The 20,532-nt window shown below is 40.8% G+C and overlaps 2 protein-coding genes across 13 annotated transcripts in view; both read right to left on the reverse strand.

Annotated features, from left to right (window-relative positions):
- Window positions 1–20,532, reverse strand: part of nlgn1 (neuroligin 1) — a 342,392-nt gene that overhangs the window by 22,334 nt on the left and 299,526 nt on the right. Inside the window, exon 12 of one of the 12 annotated variants that reach the window (XM_088312256.1) lies at window positions 10,528–10,737. The exons of the other annotated variants lie outside the window; for them this stretch is intronic. Coding sequence (XP_088168382.1) covers window positions 10,537–10,737 — 201 coding nt within the window. The 3' untranslated portion in view covers window positions 10,528–10,536. Of the gene's footprint in view, window positions 1–10,527; window positions 10,738–20,532 lie in introns of those variants that run through there. 12 annotated transcript variants of the gene reach the window in all.
- Window positions 10,777–15,197, reverse strand: LOC148323993 (zinc finger protein 862-like). Its single transcript, XM_088312258.1, has one exon. The coding sequence runs from the start codon at window positions 13,899–13,901 to the stop codon at window positions 12,339–12,341; it is 1,563 nt and encodes a 520-aa protein (XP_088168384.1). The 5' UTR covers window positions 13,902–15,197; the 3' UTR covers window positions 10,777–12,338.

Raw genomic sequence — 20,532 nt, forward strand, 5'->3', positions numbered from 1 at the left:
GATTAGAGTAAGAACAAGCAAACACTAATAAAAAGCAACTGGGAGGGAGAGCCGTTAGCCGCTGCGTCTATGCACGCCGCCATCTTGAAAAGCCATAACTAAAAAAAACTGCTCCAACATACAGGCCCTTATTATTATGGGCAAAAGCGAAATAATATTCAACATTTGGAGCATCGTACAATATAAATAAATAATAATTTGGCCAATCGCACTTTCGGGAGGGTGTGTCACTGACTGGCTGGAACCAGCAGACAGATCTTGGTTATCGGTCTCTCTATAATACTGGCGGGCGTCTGACGTTTCACACTTCTTACAGTTCCTCTTTGATCAGGGTTCGTATTTACCACTCTGGCAATAACCCAAGATCCTCTTGGAGAGTTGGCATCAGCAATCAACACAGCATCTCCATAAACAAAATTTCTTCTGCTTCTGATCCATCTATGGTGTTCTTGCATGAGTGGAAGGTATTGCTTTACCCATCTGGACCACAACTAATCTCATATATACTGTACTTGTTGCCAGCGTCGTCTGGCATATGAATCAGTTTGCTTGAAGAGTCCAGGTGGCAGCAGAGGCTGCACTTTTAATAGGGGTCAGCGGTTGTAAATCGTTTGGATCATCAGACAGGGTGGTCAATGGACGACTATTAATGATGGTTTCCACCTCACAGATGACGGTGACGAGGCTCTCATCATCCAGAATTTGCTGCCTTGTGATGGAAAGCAAAGTCTTTTTCACCATCCTGGCATTTATACAAGAATTTGTATCAAGCAAATGGGCCACTTCAAGGTGTATTGCGCGGCTGGCCAAACGTGAAGACGACTCCATACCGTTTCATTATGCTCCAACCACGCTTGATTTCAATGGGGCCAAAATAATCAACTCCAACATTAGTAAATGGTGGCAGATCCTGAGTGATCCTGTCCTTTGGTAAGTCTGCCATATTCTGCTCACCAGTACTGCCTCTTAGCCTCCGGCATACTATATAGTCATTGATGACCTTTCGCCAAAGAGTGTTGGCACATGGGATCCAATATTTCTGTCTCCAGACTGACAGCGTGTGGTTCCTCCCACTATGCCCCACTTGCCTGTGAGTATGTTCAATCAGGAGTCTTGACACGTGGTGTCCTTTAGGGAGAAGGATCGGGTGCTTCATGCCTACTGGCATTGCTAGCCTATTTAGTCGTCCTCCGACTCACAATATGCCTTCATCAAGCGGTGGGTCAAGCTTGAGAATTGAGCTTTGACGTTTGATGCTCCTGACTTAATCCTTTAAGGCCTTGATTTTATCTGCATAGCTATTTGCTTGACAAAACTGCACAATATCCAGCTGACTTCAGGTCTTCCAAGGCAAGCTTCTGTGCTCGGATGAAATCTTTCAATGCCTTCATTTCAAGTTCTATCATGAACTTTTGCTTTGCTTGGTCCTTCTCTTTTGTCTGAACAGCGATACTTCCTTCCTTCCTTTTGATTTTCAAACTTTGTGAAAGTGTCTTTAAACGTAAGTACCATGCAACTGTCCTTTGGAGTTCCTTTTGAATGAGCCTATTAGTTGCATTCGGCTCTGACATTGGGTGTGGCATCCAGTCCCGGATTTTGGGGTCATCTTGGGGGTTTGACCCAATGTCCATGAGATCGTGTGGCCAGTGTTCTTCGGCACGGAGTATGAACAGAGGTCCTTTAGCCCAAGTGTTTTGCTTCAAAAAAGCCTTGGCGGTCATACCATGGGAGGCACAGTCTGTGGGCTTGGCTTTAGTGTTGATGTATCGACACAGTTGACTCTCTGATGACTCCAACGCGATTGGCAAAAATGTATGGAATCTCTGCGTGTCATTCCTTACATATTTCAGGACAGAAGTGCTGTCCGTCAATAATGTTGATGTTTTTAATGGGATCTGCATCTCAATTTTTAGCATTCTATCAATCCTGACAGTCAGCATCTCCATAACCCTTTTCACTTGCATGGAGCTGGGCCGTAGTAATTTCTGTGATGTTTTTGGCTCGATGCACCTTTCCACTTTATAGTTCTCCATTAGCTGTAACCCGTCAAGCCAGTGTTGCCATTTCAGCTCATAGGCTTTGGGTATTGGGTCATCCCATCCGCACTTCAGTTGGAATAGTTCCTGCAAAATGTGTTTTGCAGTAAATGTGAATGGAGCAAGGAACCCTATAGGATCCTAGACTGAGGATACAATGGAAAGGATAACTCTTCTAGTGGATTATTTTGTCTTTAAGGAGACAAGAAACACAAAAAAGTCATTTTCATTGCTCCATCCCACCCCAAGAGCTCGTTCAACGGGTAAGCGTTCTTTGTCCAAATCAAAATCCTTCACTTCTGTGGCACGTTCCTCTTCTGGTATGTGTGCCAGCACCGTCTTACTGTTACAGACCCATTTGGCAAATCTAAATCCTCCGTGTGGACAGAGGAAGGTCAACTCCTCACATAAATTTGTACCTTGAGCTTTAGTCGACACAGACTTTAAACAGTCATCCACATAAAAATTGTGCAGCACGGTTTCGACACCTTCCTTAGAGAACTTCTCCTCGTTGTCTTCAGCAGTCCTTCAGCTTGTGGAGGATGTCGCGCCGAACAAATGTACAGTCATCCTGTACTCTGTAATGGCTTTTGTGGTGTCGCCACCTGGCCACCATAAAAATCTAAGAAGATTTATGTCATCTGGGCTCAGTTGGACTTGGTGGTTCTATGTCCGCCATCAATCCAAATGGCTCCAGCCGGAACCCAGTGAGTACTCCTAACAATGTGTTAGTGAGATTTGTTCCTGGAATCAGCTCGTCATCAAGTGAAACCTGGGCTGAGCAATTAAAAACAACTTGCACTTTGTGCTTCTTTGGATGTCGCACACCGTGGTGAGGAAGACACCAAACCTTTCCCTCCTCCAGCACCAAGTGCTCCTGTGACACAAGTTCTGCATGACTTTTCTTGATGACTTCTTCCAGAAATTTTGTATACTCATGGTGAAAATGCGAATCTTCCTGCAACTTGTCTTTTAAGCTCCGGGCACGGTATTCCGCCAGCTCTTTGTTGTTAGGCATAAAAATATTGGTTTTCTTGAAGGGGAGCGCCATCTGGTAATGTCCATTATTCATTTCAACCGAGGAGGACATTATGTCCATGAACCTTTTGTCCTCCAAGGACATTTCTGTCTTTTCTTCATATGATTTTTCTGCAAAGTCGTGATTAAAGTTTTTCTAAATTCACAACTGAAATCCGATGACTGTGGATCTCTGGAGGTTGATCATCTGTGCCATTGCAAGTATTCAGAAGTCCATTAACCACCCATCCTAATCTAGTTCGAACAGCATATGGACCGTTGCCTTTGCTGGTCATTACCTTCCATGGTTCCATGGTTTGAGAAGCGTTTGTTCCATTCAGAAGGTCAACATTTGAATCAATACTGGTCAATTTAACCCCCTTTAGGTAATCCCATTCCTTCAGTGATTCCAATGTTGGAATTTGCTCCTTTGTTACAGGTATATCATCTTGGACAAAATACTAGTGTTGTGTCGTTCGCGAATGATTCGTTAAAAAAGAATGAATCTTTTCAGTGAACGTGAGTAAACAAATCACTTCCTTTTTTTGGTCAATGTTTGCGAACACCCAACCAGCAGCCAATGTCAGATGTAAACGTGATTTACTGAACATACTGCCACGCTATTGACGTTCACGAAGCAATCCGTGACGTAATTTCCCGTTCGCCAACAATTCAGTGAGTGAACATGTCGCTGCCGTTTCTGATTCACGCGAACGAGAACTCCATGCGGTACATCAGTTCAGTCAGTGAACGCTGTTTTGTTGTGAATGATTCACGATTCGCCAAGGAAGGAACCACTCACCAACAGCACTCATTTCGTGCTCGCGGGGGCAAGCTTTCATTGGCATCCGTTTCTGCAAGCTAACGGCCAATGCTAAGTCCATCCAACTACCGGGAGCCAGCGGCAAGCGCATGAAAACAAATAAGAGCAAATGACAACCTTACAGTCCCTCGCAGATCATGATGAGGCGCCCCGGTCTGCATCAGTTAGGAGATGACGTTGTTATAGGGGGCATCTTCATTTGAAGACATTTATTCCAATGCATTTTAAATAGCACATATGTGCACTTAAATATTATCCTTTCTGTCTACTGCAACTATTAAGTGGTGCAATCATCAAAATGCTTTTTACCATTAATTTGCACTTTTATTTCAAAACTTGTTTGGTGCTTGAGTGTTTTTTTAATTCTCATATTTAATTCAACACAACAGAACATTTAACAACCAGACATGCAGTCATCCGCTTCATTTGACAGCCTGCACTTCGTAACGCGTGAAAGAAAGAACACACCGGGCACGTGACGGCCGTGTGTAATGTCCTCCAAAATAACAAATGTTTATCTATGTAGTAAAGGAGTGGAAGAGTTTAAACCTGGCTAGTTTTATTCGATGTCCTGCATCTTGTGTCACTGTTATTCTGTGTAATGCTGAGTGTGTGGCTGGTGAAGCTGAACAAAGAATGTGAAGGTTTGGGAGGTTTTAGGTTGGTGCCTGGCGCAGACAGACACCTCGAGCGGGAAGGGGTCGACAAGAAACTGGACCCTTCAACCACAAGCAGGAGGAGCCACCACTTGAAGAAAGACCAATAAGAGCAAGCTAAAGTTAACTGCAGGATACACATAGCCAATAGAATCATGCCAGGATGCCTTTGTCTCTGTGCCATTTGCATATTGTATAGGATGAATCATTACTGGGCAACTCGGGTAGTACATTCGCTGGTGGCAAGAGAGGTGTACAGTTGTATTGAGAGGGACCCGAGACCCAGGTGCCATGTAGAAAGTCTGTGTATTGGGAATAAACCCACTTGTGCGTGAAAATGCCGGCTTCCTGATACCTTTCTATTGCAGAACGAGCGCGCATATTGTTGGATGAGTGAGAGTTGGGTAAGGTCGCGAATTGGAGTCAGATTACTAATTTGAGTTTACATTGGGTTAAAGTTAAATTCTAACATTGATATAAAGCTAAATTCCAACAGTAGGAATAGTGTCTACTGCGATTATTATTGCTGTTAACATTTAATCACCATTCTAATAATCATGATTATAATGATGCTGGCTTTAAAGTTTACATCACAACTTATTTTGGAGTGTTTTATTCTGTGTTTTTGTTTTGTTTTGTTTTTTGTGAAGTCCAGTGCATTATCACCGAACAAGAATAAGACAATTTGTCTGACGTGATTATAGTACATCAATGCCAACGCATAGATAGGGGGCAAATTCCCACCGAGCGACGCATTTGATGTGGAGCAGGTGGTGATATTGACTTGAGCTGTGTGTGCCTGGATGATGAAGTTTATTTGTGTTTAATAAACCTAATTTAACAATCAAACGTGTTGTCAAATGGGCTTTAGACGACCGAATAAAAAGTTGTCATCCAAGTAAGTTTCCTCTGGTATTTTGAACTCAGCCGTCACTCACTTGTGAATCTTCGTGAATGACCAATCAGCACCCACAGCCACTGTCAGGCAGGGGTGGGTCTTGGCTGAACGTACTGCCCTTCACCAACTCAGTCAGAGAATGCAACCGGTCGTCCATTCCCGTTCACGAAGGATTCGGTGAGTGAACGATTTGTGTCATCACTTCCCGTTCACAAAAGGATTCGGTAGGTGAACGATTCGTGTCGTCACTTCCCGTTCACAAAACGATTTGGTGAGTGAACGATTTGTGTCGTCACTTCCCGTTCACAAAAGGATTCGGTGAATGATTCTTTTGAATGAATCTTTTTGATGAACTGATTCTAATTATTCAGTTCACTTAAAAGAACTGTTAAGCCCATCACTAGTGTATACTGCTGGCAGCTTTATGAAATAATTTTCTTAAAGATTGGAAACGTCAAGGCCTGAGATTTTTCCCACAGTGGTCGTCTTCTCTTGTCCAAGGGTTTTCAATAGAATTCTCGTTTTCCTTCCTTTGACAGTTAGTTGTCTTTGCAGAGCAGTTGTGCAAACCGTTGCTGTGCCACCTGGATGCAGAAAGGCGTATGTTTGTACACAAGTATTGCTGTTTGACATTTTCACCTTAACAGGAACAATGGCTAGTGTCTGAGTGTCACCGGCCCCGATATGGATGTGCTTTTGTAAAGACACAAGAGCACTGGCTACTCTTGCCGTCTTGTCTGTACCTGCAGCTGGTGTCTCTTGCTTGTCGTCTGTCTTTGTCCTTTCAATGTGTAGCATTGTAGGATGCTTCAATGTGCAGAATTTGCAGGTGAGTCTTTTTCTGCAGTCTTTGCTAATATGACCTTTGTTCATGCAGCCAAAACAAATTCCATTAGTTTTGAAGAAGTCAACTTTCTCTACCCTCTTTTTCTTACTCAGTTCTTTGCAGTCTTCAATTGCACGGTTCCTTTTACAGTACAGACATGCTTTTCTGGATGCTATGTCTGTGGATTGACTTCGAGCCGACTCCTCGGTTGCCATGGCGGTGAAGCTGCTCTTGTATGCCGTCGAGACAGGTTTTATTTTAGGAGGGAAAAGAACTTGCCCTTTCGTCCTTCAGTTGTGGTATGGCAGTGTCTTGGATAGTCCCAAATGTCGGGTCACATGCCATCTTTGCTTGTTTTTCAACGAAGTCTACCAGCTGTTTGAACTTGGCTCTGGCACGTTCCTGGTACTCGAAGGGTACACTTCTCCATTTATCCCTCAGCCTAAAGGGAAGCTTTGAAATTATGGTGCGTAGGTGAGTGGTGGTGTTTGTCATTGAGGGCCTTTATATCTGCCACAGCATTTGTGCAACTGTGCAGGAAAAAACCATATTCCCTCAGTCCCAAGCAGTCCTCTGATTTAAGCACCTGACAGTTCAAAACCCTCCATTGGTAGGCTGATGCAACAAGACTATCACTTCCATAGTGTCTCTGTAACAGTCTTTTTGCTTTTCCATATCCTTGTGCTGGTGGCTTATGAATGCAGTTTTGTACAAGTATTCTCAGTTGACCATCAGTGTATTGGTCCAAAAAGAATAATAAATCACGAGCATTGTCCGTATTGCTTTCAATGCAGTTCTCAAAGGTGCGTATAAATGTATGGTAGTGCAGGGGGTCTCCCTTAAAAATAGTGAGCTCCTTTGGAGGTAAAGTGGAAAGTCTCTGCTCTTTAATTAGCATTTCAGTTCTTTCATTTTGCTTTTGCATTATTTTTAATAGCTATGAACTGGAATCAGTTAGTTTCTGGGTCAGCCTGGCATTGGTGGGTTTGCTGTGTGTGGGCAATGGTGTTTGGGGCCTGGTCCCGTTAAAACAATCAAATGGTTGTGGTTGCCCACCTGTTTTTCCACTCTGCTCATCATAATCATCATCATCATCATTGTCATATACATCATCATCATCAGTTTCCTGAACACTGTCGTCATCAATATCCCATTCACCATGACCATAATGGAGTTCTAGTTCTTTCTTTGGCCTTGATTTGTTGCCCTTTACACTTAAACTCATGTCCTCGTAGGTTTTGAGTTTTGCATCTGCAGCAGTAAGTTGCATTTCAAGAAGCAAAATTTCTCTTTTCGCCTTTAATTTACCGTATTTTCGCACCCAAAAGACGCGCCGTGTCAAAGGGCGCAACACCTGTTGAGGGCGCTATTTCTGTCTTTGTAACATATACTGGACGCACCGCCTGACATGATGATAGCACAGCTGCTGTTAGCATAGCATGAACTTGGCAGAGCTGCCCACACTGACACAGCCGATAGCAGCCTACTATGCCCCAATAACATAAGCAATCACCCCATTGTTGCAGCAGACGCCAAGTCTCTATTGACAATAGCTGACATTGACAATGGCTCAGGCAAATATTAGGTGCATTGGCAATAGCCTACAAAGCAACGTCAGGGGAGGGACTTGGCTGCTTACCACACTCCTTAGAGTCACGGTTTAAAAAAAAAATAAAAAACTCATCATACAAGCAAACAATGAAACATAGAAATAAGATTAACACAAACATGTATCTCTCATGCCATCAATATACCCAAAAAAAATGAAAATAACACAAAAGCCACTCAGCCTTAGCTAATTCAAGCAATGCATTCTGGGAGCAGAGACCCGCAATCCCATAGCTGTTTAGAGAGATTTGCATGGCTGTTTAAAGAGATGTGCTGTTATGCTTTGGACTTTTTGTCTGTTGTCTAAACCTGGGACGTTTCTTGCTTGCAATAACATAAATGATAAGACAGACTAAAACATTGTGGACAGCTGCCCTTTGTCCAGCTTTTTCCAACACCATCACCCAAACATTATAGTCAGATAGTGTATTTGTCACGGTCGATAGTAAGCATGAACAACTCACTCTTTGCCCAGCAGGGTGTGCTAACATGCACTTCCAACAGCTCGTTGATGACAAGGGCTGATGGACGTGAGTGGTACTTTGTCCATTTAATGGACGCATCGACTGACAGGGCGCTTTTTTTGTTAAGGGGAATTTTTGTGACTTTAAAGTGCGCCTTATGACTGCGAAAATACGGTAGCTTCTTCTCGTTCAAGGGCTTGTGCTTTCTTGAAACCTTCAACCTGGACTAAAAGTGCAGCTCTCTCCACTTCAGCCTTGCACCTAGCTGAAGATGAGAGGCTGCTGCATTTGTTCTTTTTAATATCCCGCTCCAATTGGCTCATCATTCCCACTGACACACAAGAATCCTGACTTTCCTTTTCACAACTGTGTTTGTTGTCCATTAGCTTTCTTCAGATGCTGTTGTTGTTTAGAAGGAAATTCTGTACTTTGTTGCACCCAATGTTCAACTGCTGTTGCCTTTTGCAGCTATTGTTTTACTGTTACCGTATTTTCGCAACCATAAGGCGCACTTTAAAGTCCCAAATTTTCCCCAAAACAAACGATGCGCCTTGTAATGCAACGCGCCCATGGTATAGACCAGAGGTAGTCAATTAAAAGTCACAGAGGTCCACAACTAAAATTTCTTCCAATTAAAGAGTCCGAACCAAAGTCCAACTTCCCTTAATGTCTAGCCTATGTTCACATTTTTATATAGTTTCAATATTTAGTCATTTTCAACAGAGCGCACTTATATACTAAATATTTAGCAATGTTCCCATTAAACACCGTTGCCAGTCAAACAAATATAAGGCGTTTATTTCACATTCAAGAAAATGTGGCTCCAGGAATTTAAGGGTACCACTTCCAGAAAAAACTGTAAAATATCTCCTGCAGAACTATATCAAGTGCTAAGCATTGAGTTAACATCTTTTACCTTTTTTTTTTTTAAATCAAAGAGTTATCAGCCTAAAAAAAACGGAAAGCCTAATTATCCAAGTAAACCAGGTCAACATGTTCAGTACACAATCAATAAATATTGCCTTTATTATTAGTCCCACAATGGGGAAATTCGAGATTCGAACCCAGGCCTCCTGGGGAGACTGGGTCCTGAACGCGGCGCCTTAGACCACTAGGCCATCCTGGCAGCCAATGGCTGTCCTCATGAAAAACTCATTCAAAATGAGCTTTGACACCACCTTTTCTTTTGAATATTTTTTTAACTTCTCTTAATGAGAAAAATGAGTTTGTGATTGCCCTGCCAGTGACTTAAATCTGTGTTGGAGCGAAGTCAGGGCTACTAGAATTACAGCGCCAACGTTTGAGAATGCGCCCTGGAAAAAAAATCATCATAGATTGGCCATGGGTCCGGTCCGAACCATCCCGCAGTCCGGATCCGGACGTCTATGTCTTGAATTGACTGTGACAAATACATTATGTGAATACGTTTTTGGTGATGGTGCAGGAGAAAACTGGACGAAAGGGCAGCTGTCCACAATGTCGTAGTCTGTCTTATCATTCATGTTATTGCAAGCAAGAAACATCACAGGTTTAGACAACAGACTCCAAAAAAATTAAAAAAATATATTCCTCTTTGAGCAATTCATAAGTTGTTTTTTGAGTGGTTTTAAATTCTTCAGTTATTTCATTGAAATTGCTTTATGATTGGGTGATTATTTCAATGTCATATCCTACTTGCATAATTGCTCTATGTAATTAATCTTTGATGTTAATTTACTATAGTTAGCAGATGTATATTTTATTACTCCCTCGATTTTGTTCTTCAGAGCCTTCTCAGTTAGTTTTTGTTTTTTTTTTCCAATGTTTGACTGGTTTGGGGTCACTTTCTCAGGTTCTGGTGTTTTATTTTTGCCACCTGCCATTTTATCAGTGTCGGAATAATTGGGATCAAATTCTTCCATTTCAATGGAGAGACATTTAACAATGTCATTTTGCGTTCTGCCTTTATTAATATCCTCAATTCCAACAGTTTGGTCAAGATTGCCATTATTATCATTTATGTGAGACATTGTGTTAACTTCACGAATATGCATTCATGCAACCTATATCGACAAAGCGGCGTATGATTTGACAGCGACTTGATTGGCTCGTTTGTTGTTTTTTTACAATATTTTTATTACTTTTTCACACATTATACACATGACAACAACAACAGAAAATAAACAAAAAAGTAAATAAATAAAATAAAACAGGCAGCTTCACACTATGTTATAGCACAGTGGGTGGTTGAGCACCCCATTGGCCCACAAAATTCTGTAAAGGTTTCCACATTTCCTCAAACTCCTCTGCTCTCCCTCTCATGACATACGTCAGTTTTTCCATTGCCATATTGTTTGTCAGTTCTTTTATCCAGTGATCCAGTGAAGGTGCGTCCGTTTTTTTCCAGTGTAATGCAATGAGTCTCCTGGCCTGTAGCAATCCAAAGTCAATCAAAGTAGTTATGTTTGTGCAAGCCATAAAGTCTTTGGGGTAGATGCCCAGCACAAAAAGTTTCACAACATGAGGTATGTTAATTCCAACTATAGTTGACAATGTCTGTCCTACTCCTCTCCAATATGTTTGCAATTTCGGACATTCCCAAACGCAATGGAAGAGGGAGCCCCGTCCTTCTACACATTTAATACAGGTGTCTGGTATAACAGGAGACCATGAGTTCAGTTTTACAGGTGTGATGTATGTTCTCATCAGCCATTTATACTGTAATAGTCTCATTCTAGTATTAACAGTTTGTTTCTGGGCTTTAAGGCATGCCCTGTGCCATTCTTCCTCTGTTACAGCCTCCTCAAAATCAGAATTCCATGCCTGTAATCTATCAATAGAGGATTCATCATCATGTTACCAAAAGGTTGTAATACACAGAAATGATTTGAAAGGGGAGGTTCTATGTTGATCGTTTTGTATTTTGCAGATATGAAATGTTTGAGTTGCAGATATTTAAAGAAATGCTTTTTATGAATTTGATATTTATGTACAAGTTCTTCAAATGTAAGCAATATACCGTTATTATATAAATCACCCACACTTCCAATACCCTTTTCTGTCCATATCCTAAAACCCCCATCTGCCCTTCCAGGCACAAAATTTAAGTTACCCCTCAAAGGGGTAAAATGTGAAATTAGAGGAGTGTCTTTAATATGGTGATGTGCTTTATACCAGATATCAATAGAGTTTTTCACAAACAGGTTTTTAGTCTCCTTTGTTAGGGTTTTATGGTTTGCTGAGTATAAGTAGAGCTTTAGGGGAAGTGACACTGAGGCTTGTTCGATAGACAGCCATGATGGATTCATCTCATTTGTAAAAAAAAACACCATAGATCGCAATTGCGCAGCCCAATAATACCATTTTAAATTCGGAAACCGTTGTCCTCCTCGTTCATATGGGAGGTAGAGTAGTCGCAATCTCAACCGGGGTTTTTTACTCTCCAAATGAATGTGCTAACGGTATTGTTAATCTTATTAAAGAATGCATTTGACAGTTGCAGTGGAATTGACATGTATGATATGTCTATATAGCTAATAAGACTTGGGATGCTATTGTGTAAGTTTGTTAAAAAAAGAATGACATCATCAGCATATAATGATATTTTATGTTCCTGCCCCCCTAAATTAATCCATTCTATACTCGTATGCGTTCTAACCGTCATCGCAAAGGGCTCTATGGCAAGAATGAACAACATAGGTGATAGAGGGCATCCTTGTCTAGTAGATCGTTCTAGAGTGATTGGCTTTGAAGCAATGTTATTTGTTAATATACCATACCTGTCAACCTCGGACAGTGACTCCCCTTATAAACCAGTGTAGTTCCCCTTATAAATGGATAAAAAACCTTATAAACACAATCGCGGCGTTTTTTAATTATATTTTATTATCACTATTAAGTATTTAGCAAGAAAGACAATGTAATGGAAAATAATAAAGGCAGTATGCATAACATTCTTGCATTGTACTTCCAGGCCCAGCATGTATTCAAATAAACAATTTCACCTTTATTTTCAGAGTCAGTGTTAACGTTTAATGTTTTTTATTATATTCCGATGTGCATGATTTTGCTGACATAATCTGCTCCTGAGATGGTTTAACTTTGAAGCATAGGTCATCACAGTTTAACTTCACCTGGAGTAGAGCTGTAAGAGTGTCAGTGCCCATTGTCTTTCTATATTCGGTGTGAATCTTTCTGACGTTGCTGAACACACGCTCACTGTCAGCATTGCTATGAGGCAGGCACAGGAGCACTTGGTAGAGCTGTCGGATGAGGGGGAAACGCTCTTGGCCAAATCCAGTTTTCAGCTCAAAGATTTTAGGCCAAAATTCTTTGGGAATTGACCTTTGATCCTGAGAAGTCTGGGGCAAGAGAGCATCAGGCAATAACTGGTACTCTTCCCATTCGTCCTTCAGTTCCTCTTGGTCCAGTTCTGGCTTGAATCGTTCGGCCAGTCTGACAATGGGGGTGTAGTCCAGCTGATCTCTTTTCCTCTGATCCAGAACAACCAAATCTTTGAGGACGTTAGATTCGAATGGGAATTTCTTTAACATTTTGGTTACTACTGCCTCATAGAAATTCCGTATACTATTGTAGAACACAGCCTCAGTTGCTGGTGTGATGGTTGGCTGGCTTTCTTCTTCATCGCTGAAAAGACTTCTTGTGGTGAGGCCCACTGCGATCCTGCTGTCGTCATGCTGCAAGGATCTGTCTTTGTATTCTACTTTGCACAAGGAGGTGGCAGATTTTACGTTCTCCATACGCACAAATTTGACCAGCAGTTTGCCTAACAGCCTCTCCATTTCTGGCAGAAGGTCCCCGATCATACAGTCTTCTGTCTGGAAGAGAACGTTAAATTGGTTGATTTGTGGCAGAATAAAGTTGAGGAAATGTAGTGTGAGAAGAGTAAGTGGATCTTGCAGTCTGGCATTGATGGCCTTTACTTTTCCTGTTTTTTCGACATCTTTGTGGCTTGCAAAGTAACTCTTCAGTGCTACGAATTGGGAAAGAGTTCTCTTCACTACTTTCCCCAGAGAGAGCCAACGTGTCGGACAGTGTTTGAGTATTTGTTCATTGTCAGTCTCTGTAAAATCCTGGAAAGCTTGAAACTCCTCAATTCTTTTGGAGCTGTGTTTGAAATAATAAAATATATCCACGAGCAAATCATCAATATTCACTGGCAACGATTTCAAACCATCTTTCACGCAGAGATTACCTAGGTGACAGATGCATCCAATGCTGAAGACGGCTTCGTTTTTTTCAATGATACGCGAAAGAACGGAATTATTCTTGCCAAGCATTGTGTTGCAGTTGTCGCTCGCAAAGCCCACAACGTTTCTCCATGGGATTCCTTTCGCTTTGAACAACTCATCAATGACGTCAAAGATGGATGCTGCTGTGCCAGATTTCAACTCTGGTAAATCTAGCAATCGTGTTTTTGTGTTGTCACCATCCAAGAAGTGAGCCAATATAACGAGTCGTTTCTTTGTTGTCCTGTCGTTGCTCTCATCGATCATCAGTGTAAATGGGTTGATTCTGCAGTGCTCGATGATGCGTTCTGTGTAGTTGGGTGCCGGGCTCTCCTTGATGATCATCGTAGCCTTGGTCCTCCGACAAGCAAACTCCTGCAAAAATACACACCATGTATTAGAAATAAAATATAGTTCAATAATTTTTTATTTCAGACAAAGTTTACAAATTTTATTATCTTAAATCCACAAGCTCCAGATATTTAATCTTATCTACAATTTAGAAATTAATACCAGGGACAAAACTTTCAAGCAGAAACGAGATTAACATTTGAAAATTGAATAAGCAATAAAAAAAAATATTTACCTTTGCTGTCTGTGAATCTGGGAACATGGATTTTACCAAGTCCGAGAAGTGATCCGCAGCAGTGAATGGAATGTTATGCTCCGCAAGAAAGTAGCAGAACAGAATCTCTGCATTCGTCGCTTTCTGGGATGCAGCTGGATTGGCGGCAGAGACGAAATGCTTGGTCATCAAGACGTGTGATTTGGACCTCGCTACACTGTCCACATGGCCTGCAGTTTTAAAGTGGCTTTTCAGGTCGTAAAAACCACTAGCAGCTACTTTTACATCTTTCTTGCAAGGGACGCAGAATGAGAATTGCGGGCCTGTGAGCGACGATCGAATCCAACCAGCATATTCTCCTTGAAGAGACTCCCATTCCTTGTGATGGCGGCCAAATCCCTTGCTTTGTAACTTTTTCTTCTTACTAGGTGTTTCTTCCATGCTTACACTTCTAAAACTTTTCTCTTTGACGATTGCAAAATAAACACGGAAAGTGAAACGCAGTACAATACGCATGCGCTCAAAATAATCGTCAGAAATCTGACGAAAAACCGTTCAATCAAATAAACGCGCGGCTGAGCATAACTTTCGCTAGTTCGCTGCGCCAATCGTCGTCAGGGACCAGCGAGACGAGACGAGACGAGACGAGACATTTTTTATCCGAAAAGCGTCAGTCGATACCGGTTGGATCCGAATGGCGAGTCGATATCGGTCTGGACTGAAACGTCATTGGGATTTTTTTTTGTTTAACTTTTTTGTGGTTTCCCGTATAAAAGTCGTTATACGCCGTATGTGATTAGAAATTGTCAAAAAACGTATAAAATACGGGGAAACCGTATAAGTTGACAGGTATGATATACTAGCCATCGGGCCAGTATATAGCAGTTTTACCCATCTGAGAAAGTTAGCACCAAGTCCATATCTTGGCAGTAAACTAAATAGATATGGCCATTGTCCTGCCTCTGCTAGGCAGACGATCTCCTCTTATTCAGACTTCCTGTTTATAGTCTGTTACTCTCTCTAACTTTACTTATTTGGTTCTGTAAAGTATGCTGACGCCTTTAAGAGCAACGTAGTCAGTCACATGGTTAAAAATCCCGGAAGTAGTGCCGTCGTACGAACGTTGCCTCGTTTCTTTCCGCCAGTTCTGTGGGTCATTCCAAACAACTTGCTACATCTTGAGCAGCCGTGGCATCGTCGGTATGTCTTCTTCTTTTCCTTTAAGTTTAGCAGTTTCATTATATCTCATTTTAGTAGTGAAACGTGCGTGTTATAAGACGTGAGTTGATCTGCTTAAAGTGCGCAATTGGCGTCATACTGTCTAGCAGTTAGGTTGCTTGCTTGCAGTTCATTTGTTGTTTAACATCGCCATCTAGTGGCCATTTTGTGTCATGATTCTTGCCGTGTAAAATATAACGGTGTGTCAAGTTCAAGGATGTTTATTGTTTACAATAAATATACTCTAATTTGAAACGCAGAAATTTAGACTGTTAAAATCAGTTTATTTTCACATTTGATAACAAATGCTATAATTGTCTTTTAATTAAGTTATCCATTTGTTTCATATTGCTGATTACACAATGTATTTTGTGATTGTCAGTTTCACCCTTTCAATTGTCAATAAACCTGGAGTCGACTGGTCAAGCTGGTGTCCAGAGTCTTGATGAGCGGAAGGTGTTGAGCTTACTGCCTTCGTGTTCAGGGAACTTAAGGAAGGCAGGACAGCCATTCTATTCTATCAAAGGCCTGTCTGGCATCTAGTGACAGCAATGCCATATCCTTAGTATTGTACTTTTCATGTATTATATTCAAGACTCGTCGTATATTATGAAATCCCTGACGCTTCTGTACAAAACCATTTTGATCATGATGTACCAGATATGGTATGTGTTTTTCCAACCTCTTAGCCAATAGTTTGCACAATATTTTAGTATCACAGTTCATGAAACTTATTGGTCTAAAAGATGAACATTCCATTGGGGGCTTTCCCGGTTTCAAAATGAGTGTTATAATCGCCAGGCGTAAGGAGGGCGGGAGTATCCCACTTTGAAGTGAGCCATTATACATATTCAATAAAGCGGTAAGTAACTTTTCTTTAAAGGTTTTATAAAATTCAATGGGCAGTCCATTTCCACCAGTTTTGCCACTTTTTGTACTTTGAATGGCTTCAGAAATTTCTTCAATATCTAAATCGCTATCAAGTTCTTTTTTAAATTCTTCTGGTAATATTTTAAACTGATACTGATCCAGGAATTCATTTTGATCTTCTGGTGTTTTTGACATGTCAGATTTATACAGAGATTGGTAATATTCTCTAAAGGTATCATTAATTTCCAATGGATCCATAGATATATTTCCCAATGAGGTTGTAATGCTCTTGATAGCTCTGTCGGTATGTCTTTTTTTAACTTGCCAAGATAACAACTTACCCACTTTCTCGCCTTGATCATAATAGGCCCTTCTCAACCACAAAAGACTATTAGCTACTCTATCAGTCGACAATTTATTATATTCAGCTCTGAGAAGGAGCAGGTCTCTTTCTTGTGCAGGATCATCATTTGTATTAAGATTAGTTTCCAGCTCTTTAATGTGTTTTTCTAAACCATCCATCACTATTCTTTTTTGTCTCAACTTAAAACTCGTATAGCTGATAATTTCTCCTCTGATATAGGCTTTAAATGCCTCCCATCGTATACCAGCCGAAGTTTCATGAGTATTCAGTTCAAAATAGGCATCAATCTTACTTCCTACATGTTTAACAAAATCAGCATTTTGCAACCAGGTCACCCGCAGATGCCAATTCGGTAGATTAAATAATCAATGCGGGAACGAGACTTAAATGTGGCTGAATGACACGAGTATTCTTTTTTACCAGGATTCCGTTCCCTCCATATATCAACCAAGTTTAAATCATCCATGTACTGTTTAATTAATTTCCTAGTCTGAGTCTTAGTGGTGTCAAGGCCTGTAGAGCGATCAATTGTGGGGTTCAAAGTGCAATTAAAGTCTCCCCCAATGATAAAACTTCCAGGTAGTGTAGACACAGTCAGAAAAAAATCTTCAAAGAATTTAGGGTTGTCCTCATTAGGGCCATATAAGCATGCCAAGTTCAATACAGTACTTTGCCCTGAACAATTACATATCTACCTCCCCGGTCTGATATTGTTTTTTCCAGTTGAAAAGGTATATCCTTATGGATCAAAATAATAACCCCTCTTGCATAATTGTTATATGACGCATATAACACCTGTCCAGGCCATCGATTACTAATAAATTTAATGTCTGAGGGTGTCAAATGGGGTTCTTGAAAAAATACTATATTGGATTTAATATGCTTCACCCTATTCATGATTTGTTTTAATTTGCTTATTTGTCGCAATCCTCTAACGTTCCAGTTTGTCACCAATATATTTCTAACGCTGGGTAGATTTCTTTTTTCCATACATAGTGTGAGCATCTCCCGTATGAATTCCATCAATGAATGGCTTCCCTCTGCGCCCTCTGGAAGTCCAATCAGTCGTAAATTATTTCGTCTGCTGCGATTTTCCAGATCATCTGTCTTTGATACGAGAAAAGAAATGCATTTCATAGCTTGAGATAAGTCGATCTTACTTTTTTCCAGCTGTTCTTCTGCTGACATAATCCGGTTTTCAGCTTCCTCCATTCGAGTGGCATTAGCGGCCACATTTTTCTTGACTTCCGTCACATTGCTTTCCAAAGCAACTACTGAGGTGGTCATTTTCTCCAGACGTTTGTTAATGTTGCCAAGCTTGGATCCAAATCCTCAGAATTCAGCGCGGACTTCAGTCCGAAGTGATTTTAGCTCCACAAGCACCGTCGCTAGTTCCGACATATCGCCGTCAGCCTCGTCGTTTTGTTCGTTCGGAGCGGCACTTTTTAACTTCTGAAGGGCGCGTTTTCGGGTAAATATTTCGCAGTCTTTAACTGGGTTGACTTTAGACATATTTGTCCGGTGATGCAAAAAGTATATATTGGGTCACCAAGTATTTTTCTTGCAGGGTTGTACAGAGACAGAGAGGCTAAGCAGCCATTTTGGATCGCGGCTCCGCCCCCCTGGCTCGTTCGTTGTTCACAGAACAGCGCCTCTATCCCTATTTACAATCGGCAAAGTTAATCCAGGAGTTTGGAACGTTTCCGTTCACTTGTGCTTCGTTTAACATTTGCAAGCATTCATCGTGACATCCAAAATATATAAGTAATTAATCTACCTCTAAGCGTATGACAACTGCATGCGTTTCAATAATGCGTCATGTCAATTCATTCCGCTTTGGTTAAACGATCACCATTAAACGATCCACTTTGTTTATAAACAATCAATCATTCCAAGTGACCACTCCACTGGCCACACGACAGCGTTCGATCTTCAAACTTTTACTTCTTTTATCAATTGCCTTCATTTCAGACGTTTTTCAACCTTTGTTATTGACTGTTAATAAAGTCACTAAAGAGTTTTTTCGAGATGTGGATTTTGGTACTGATTTGAATTATGTGAATTTTGACATGCATACTATTAGCTGTGCTGCATTCATTATTGATATATGGGCGCAACAAGTGCTGTCATCATCAATTGTCCTAGTGGCGGTGTTGTCATATTGCATCACTCAAAAAACTGCTTCAACAATAGCCCTCAAACTTGCAACACACACACATAGTATTTTCATGCCCTACACTCACATTCACAGCAAACATATTCAAAATAGTAATTTACAAAAAATAAGGGTGTATATCCATATCAATATATATATATTTACAAAACCACTGAATGAAGTTCAACCACAACTACCATGTCAGCTAAGTTTCAAAATGCATCACTGTCTCGCTCTACGGCACTACCTTCACTGCAGCACCTCTTCCTCTCTCTCCCCTCTTTTACAATCACCCTCCTATATATATGCTTACGTGATGCCAGGTGGGTGTGTATGTATTAACCGGGGTGGAAATAAATTAATCAGTATGGGAATGTGCGGTGCATGCGCATGCGCACTTGCATCCCCAGGGCCATGCTGTACCGTCCTTATTGACGGAGCTGCTCTGTCACAGGTGTGATCATCCTTTACTCTCAAAAATTATGTTGAAATGTCATTGCCTATAATTATATATTATAAAGCTGACACAGAGAGATGTGTTTTTTTACTTTAAATGTGCACATCCACCGTTTGGGGTTGGTGATGAAGAAAAGAAAGAACTGTTGAAGCCACTCACAGAACTGCTCATTTATTTCTAATGTGCGCACTCTTGTGATTCAAAGCCTTCTTAAAGATAAAGATAAAGATAAAGATGTCCTTTATTAGTCCCACAATGGGGAAATTTGAAGTGTTACAGCAGCAAAGATATAGATCACACAGAGTCGGCGGCGTAATGTAGCCGTTAATGTGTAACATTAGCAGCAGACATTCATAAAAAGCATGCAAATATACACAGTATAAACGTATCTAAGTGTAAGGAAACACTCCTAATGCCTGTCCATTATACAGAGCCTTCCCCTTTATTTACCAGACCATGTTCTTTGTAGAACTGATTTGGTATTAAGAATCATAAAAAGTCAAACATTCTGTAGATTGACAACAGTGTGCTTTTTTTTTTTTTTTTGTGTGTGGTGTGTGAACACGGGTGCTGTGGTTGCATGGACAAATAATGTTTTTAAAATTCATCAACATGAAGTAAGTTTGCTTTCTTTTGAAATTGAGAAGCCTCTGCCAGAAATTTAATCCAGGACATTGGAAAGGTTGGTTTGGACATACAAGTATACATATATAAATACACACACACACGCACGCACACACCCCCACCCGCACACACACACACACCGTATTTTCCGGACACCTGCACATAAGCCATAAGCAATTTTTGAGGGAAAAAACAAAACAAGACAAACAAACAAAAAAATTATATACAAGCCGCACCAGGCTATTAGCCAAAGTTTTCTATGTTGAAAAAAAACTAATTGTTTACTGCATGTCAAGTTATCTACAGTTTTCTATGTTGAAAAAAAACCTAATTGTTTACTGCATGTCAAGAACAATTTTGTACTGTGAAAGCACATAAAGGTACATAAACAGTTCCTTTTAATATGGCAACAACTTTGCTAATTAAAACAGAACAGAAAAAATCAAGACTTATTTAGCGTATTTTCCTAACTATAGAGCACCCCTCCGGTGAAATAAAAATCCACAGAAAAGCCGCACCATTGTATTAGCCACATGATTCCAAATCTAGGAAAAAAGTAGTGGCTTATAGTCCGGAAAATGCGGTATGTTGAAAGATAATGTGTAACAAGACCTAACACTCTAACTCAGAGATGCCCATTACATCGATCGCGATCGACGTGTAGCTCGCAAAGGGGGTGTCGGTCGTTGACATACAGAGCAGCCAATCATAGATCTCACACAC

The sequence above is a fragment of the Idiotropiscis lumnitzeri genome, chromosome 13, assembly GCF_059441095.1.
Source record: "Idiotropiscis lumnitzeri isolate Australia: NSW breed Sydney's pygmy pipehorse chromosome 13, RoL_Ilum_1.0, whole genome shotgun sequence".
Classification (NCBI taxonomy): domain Eukaryota; kingdom Metazoa; phylum Chordata; class Actinopteri; order Syngnathiformes; family Syngnathidae; genus Idiotropiscis; species Idiotropiscis lumnitzeri.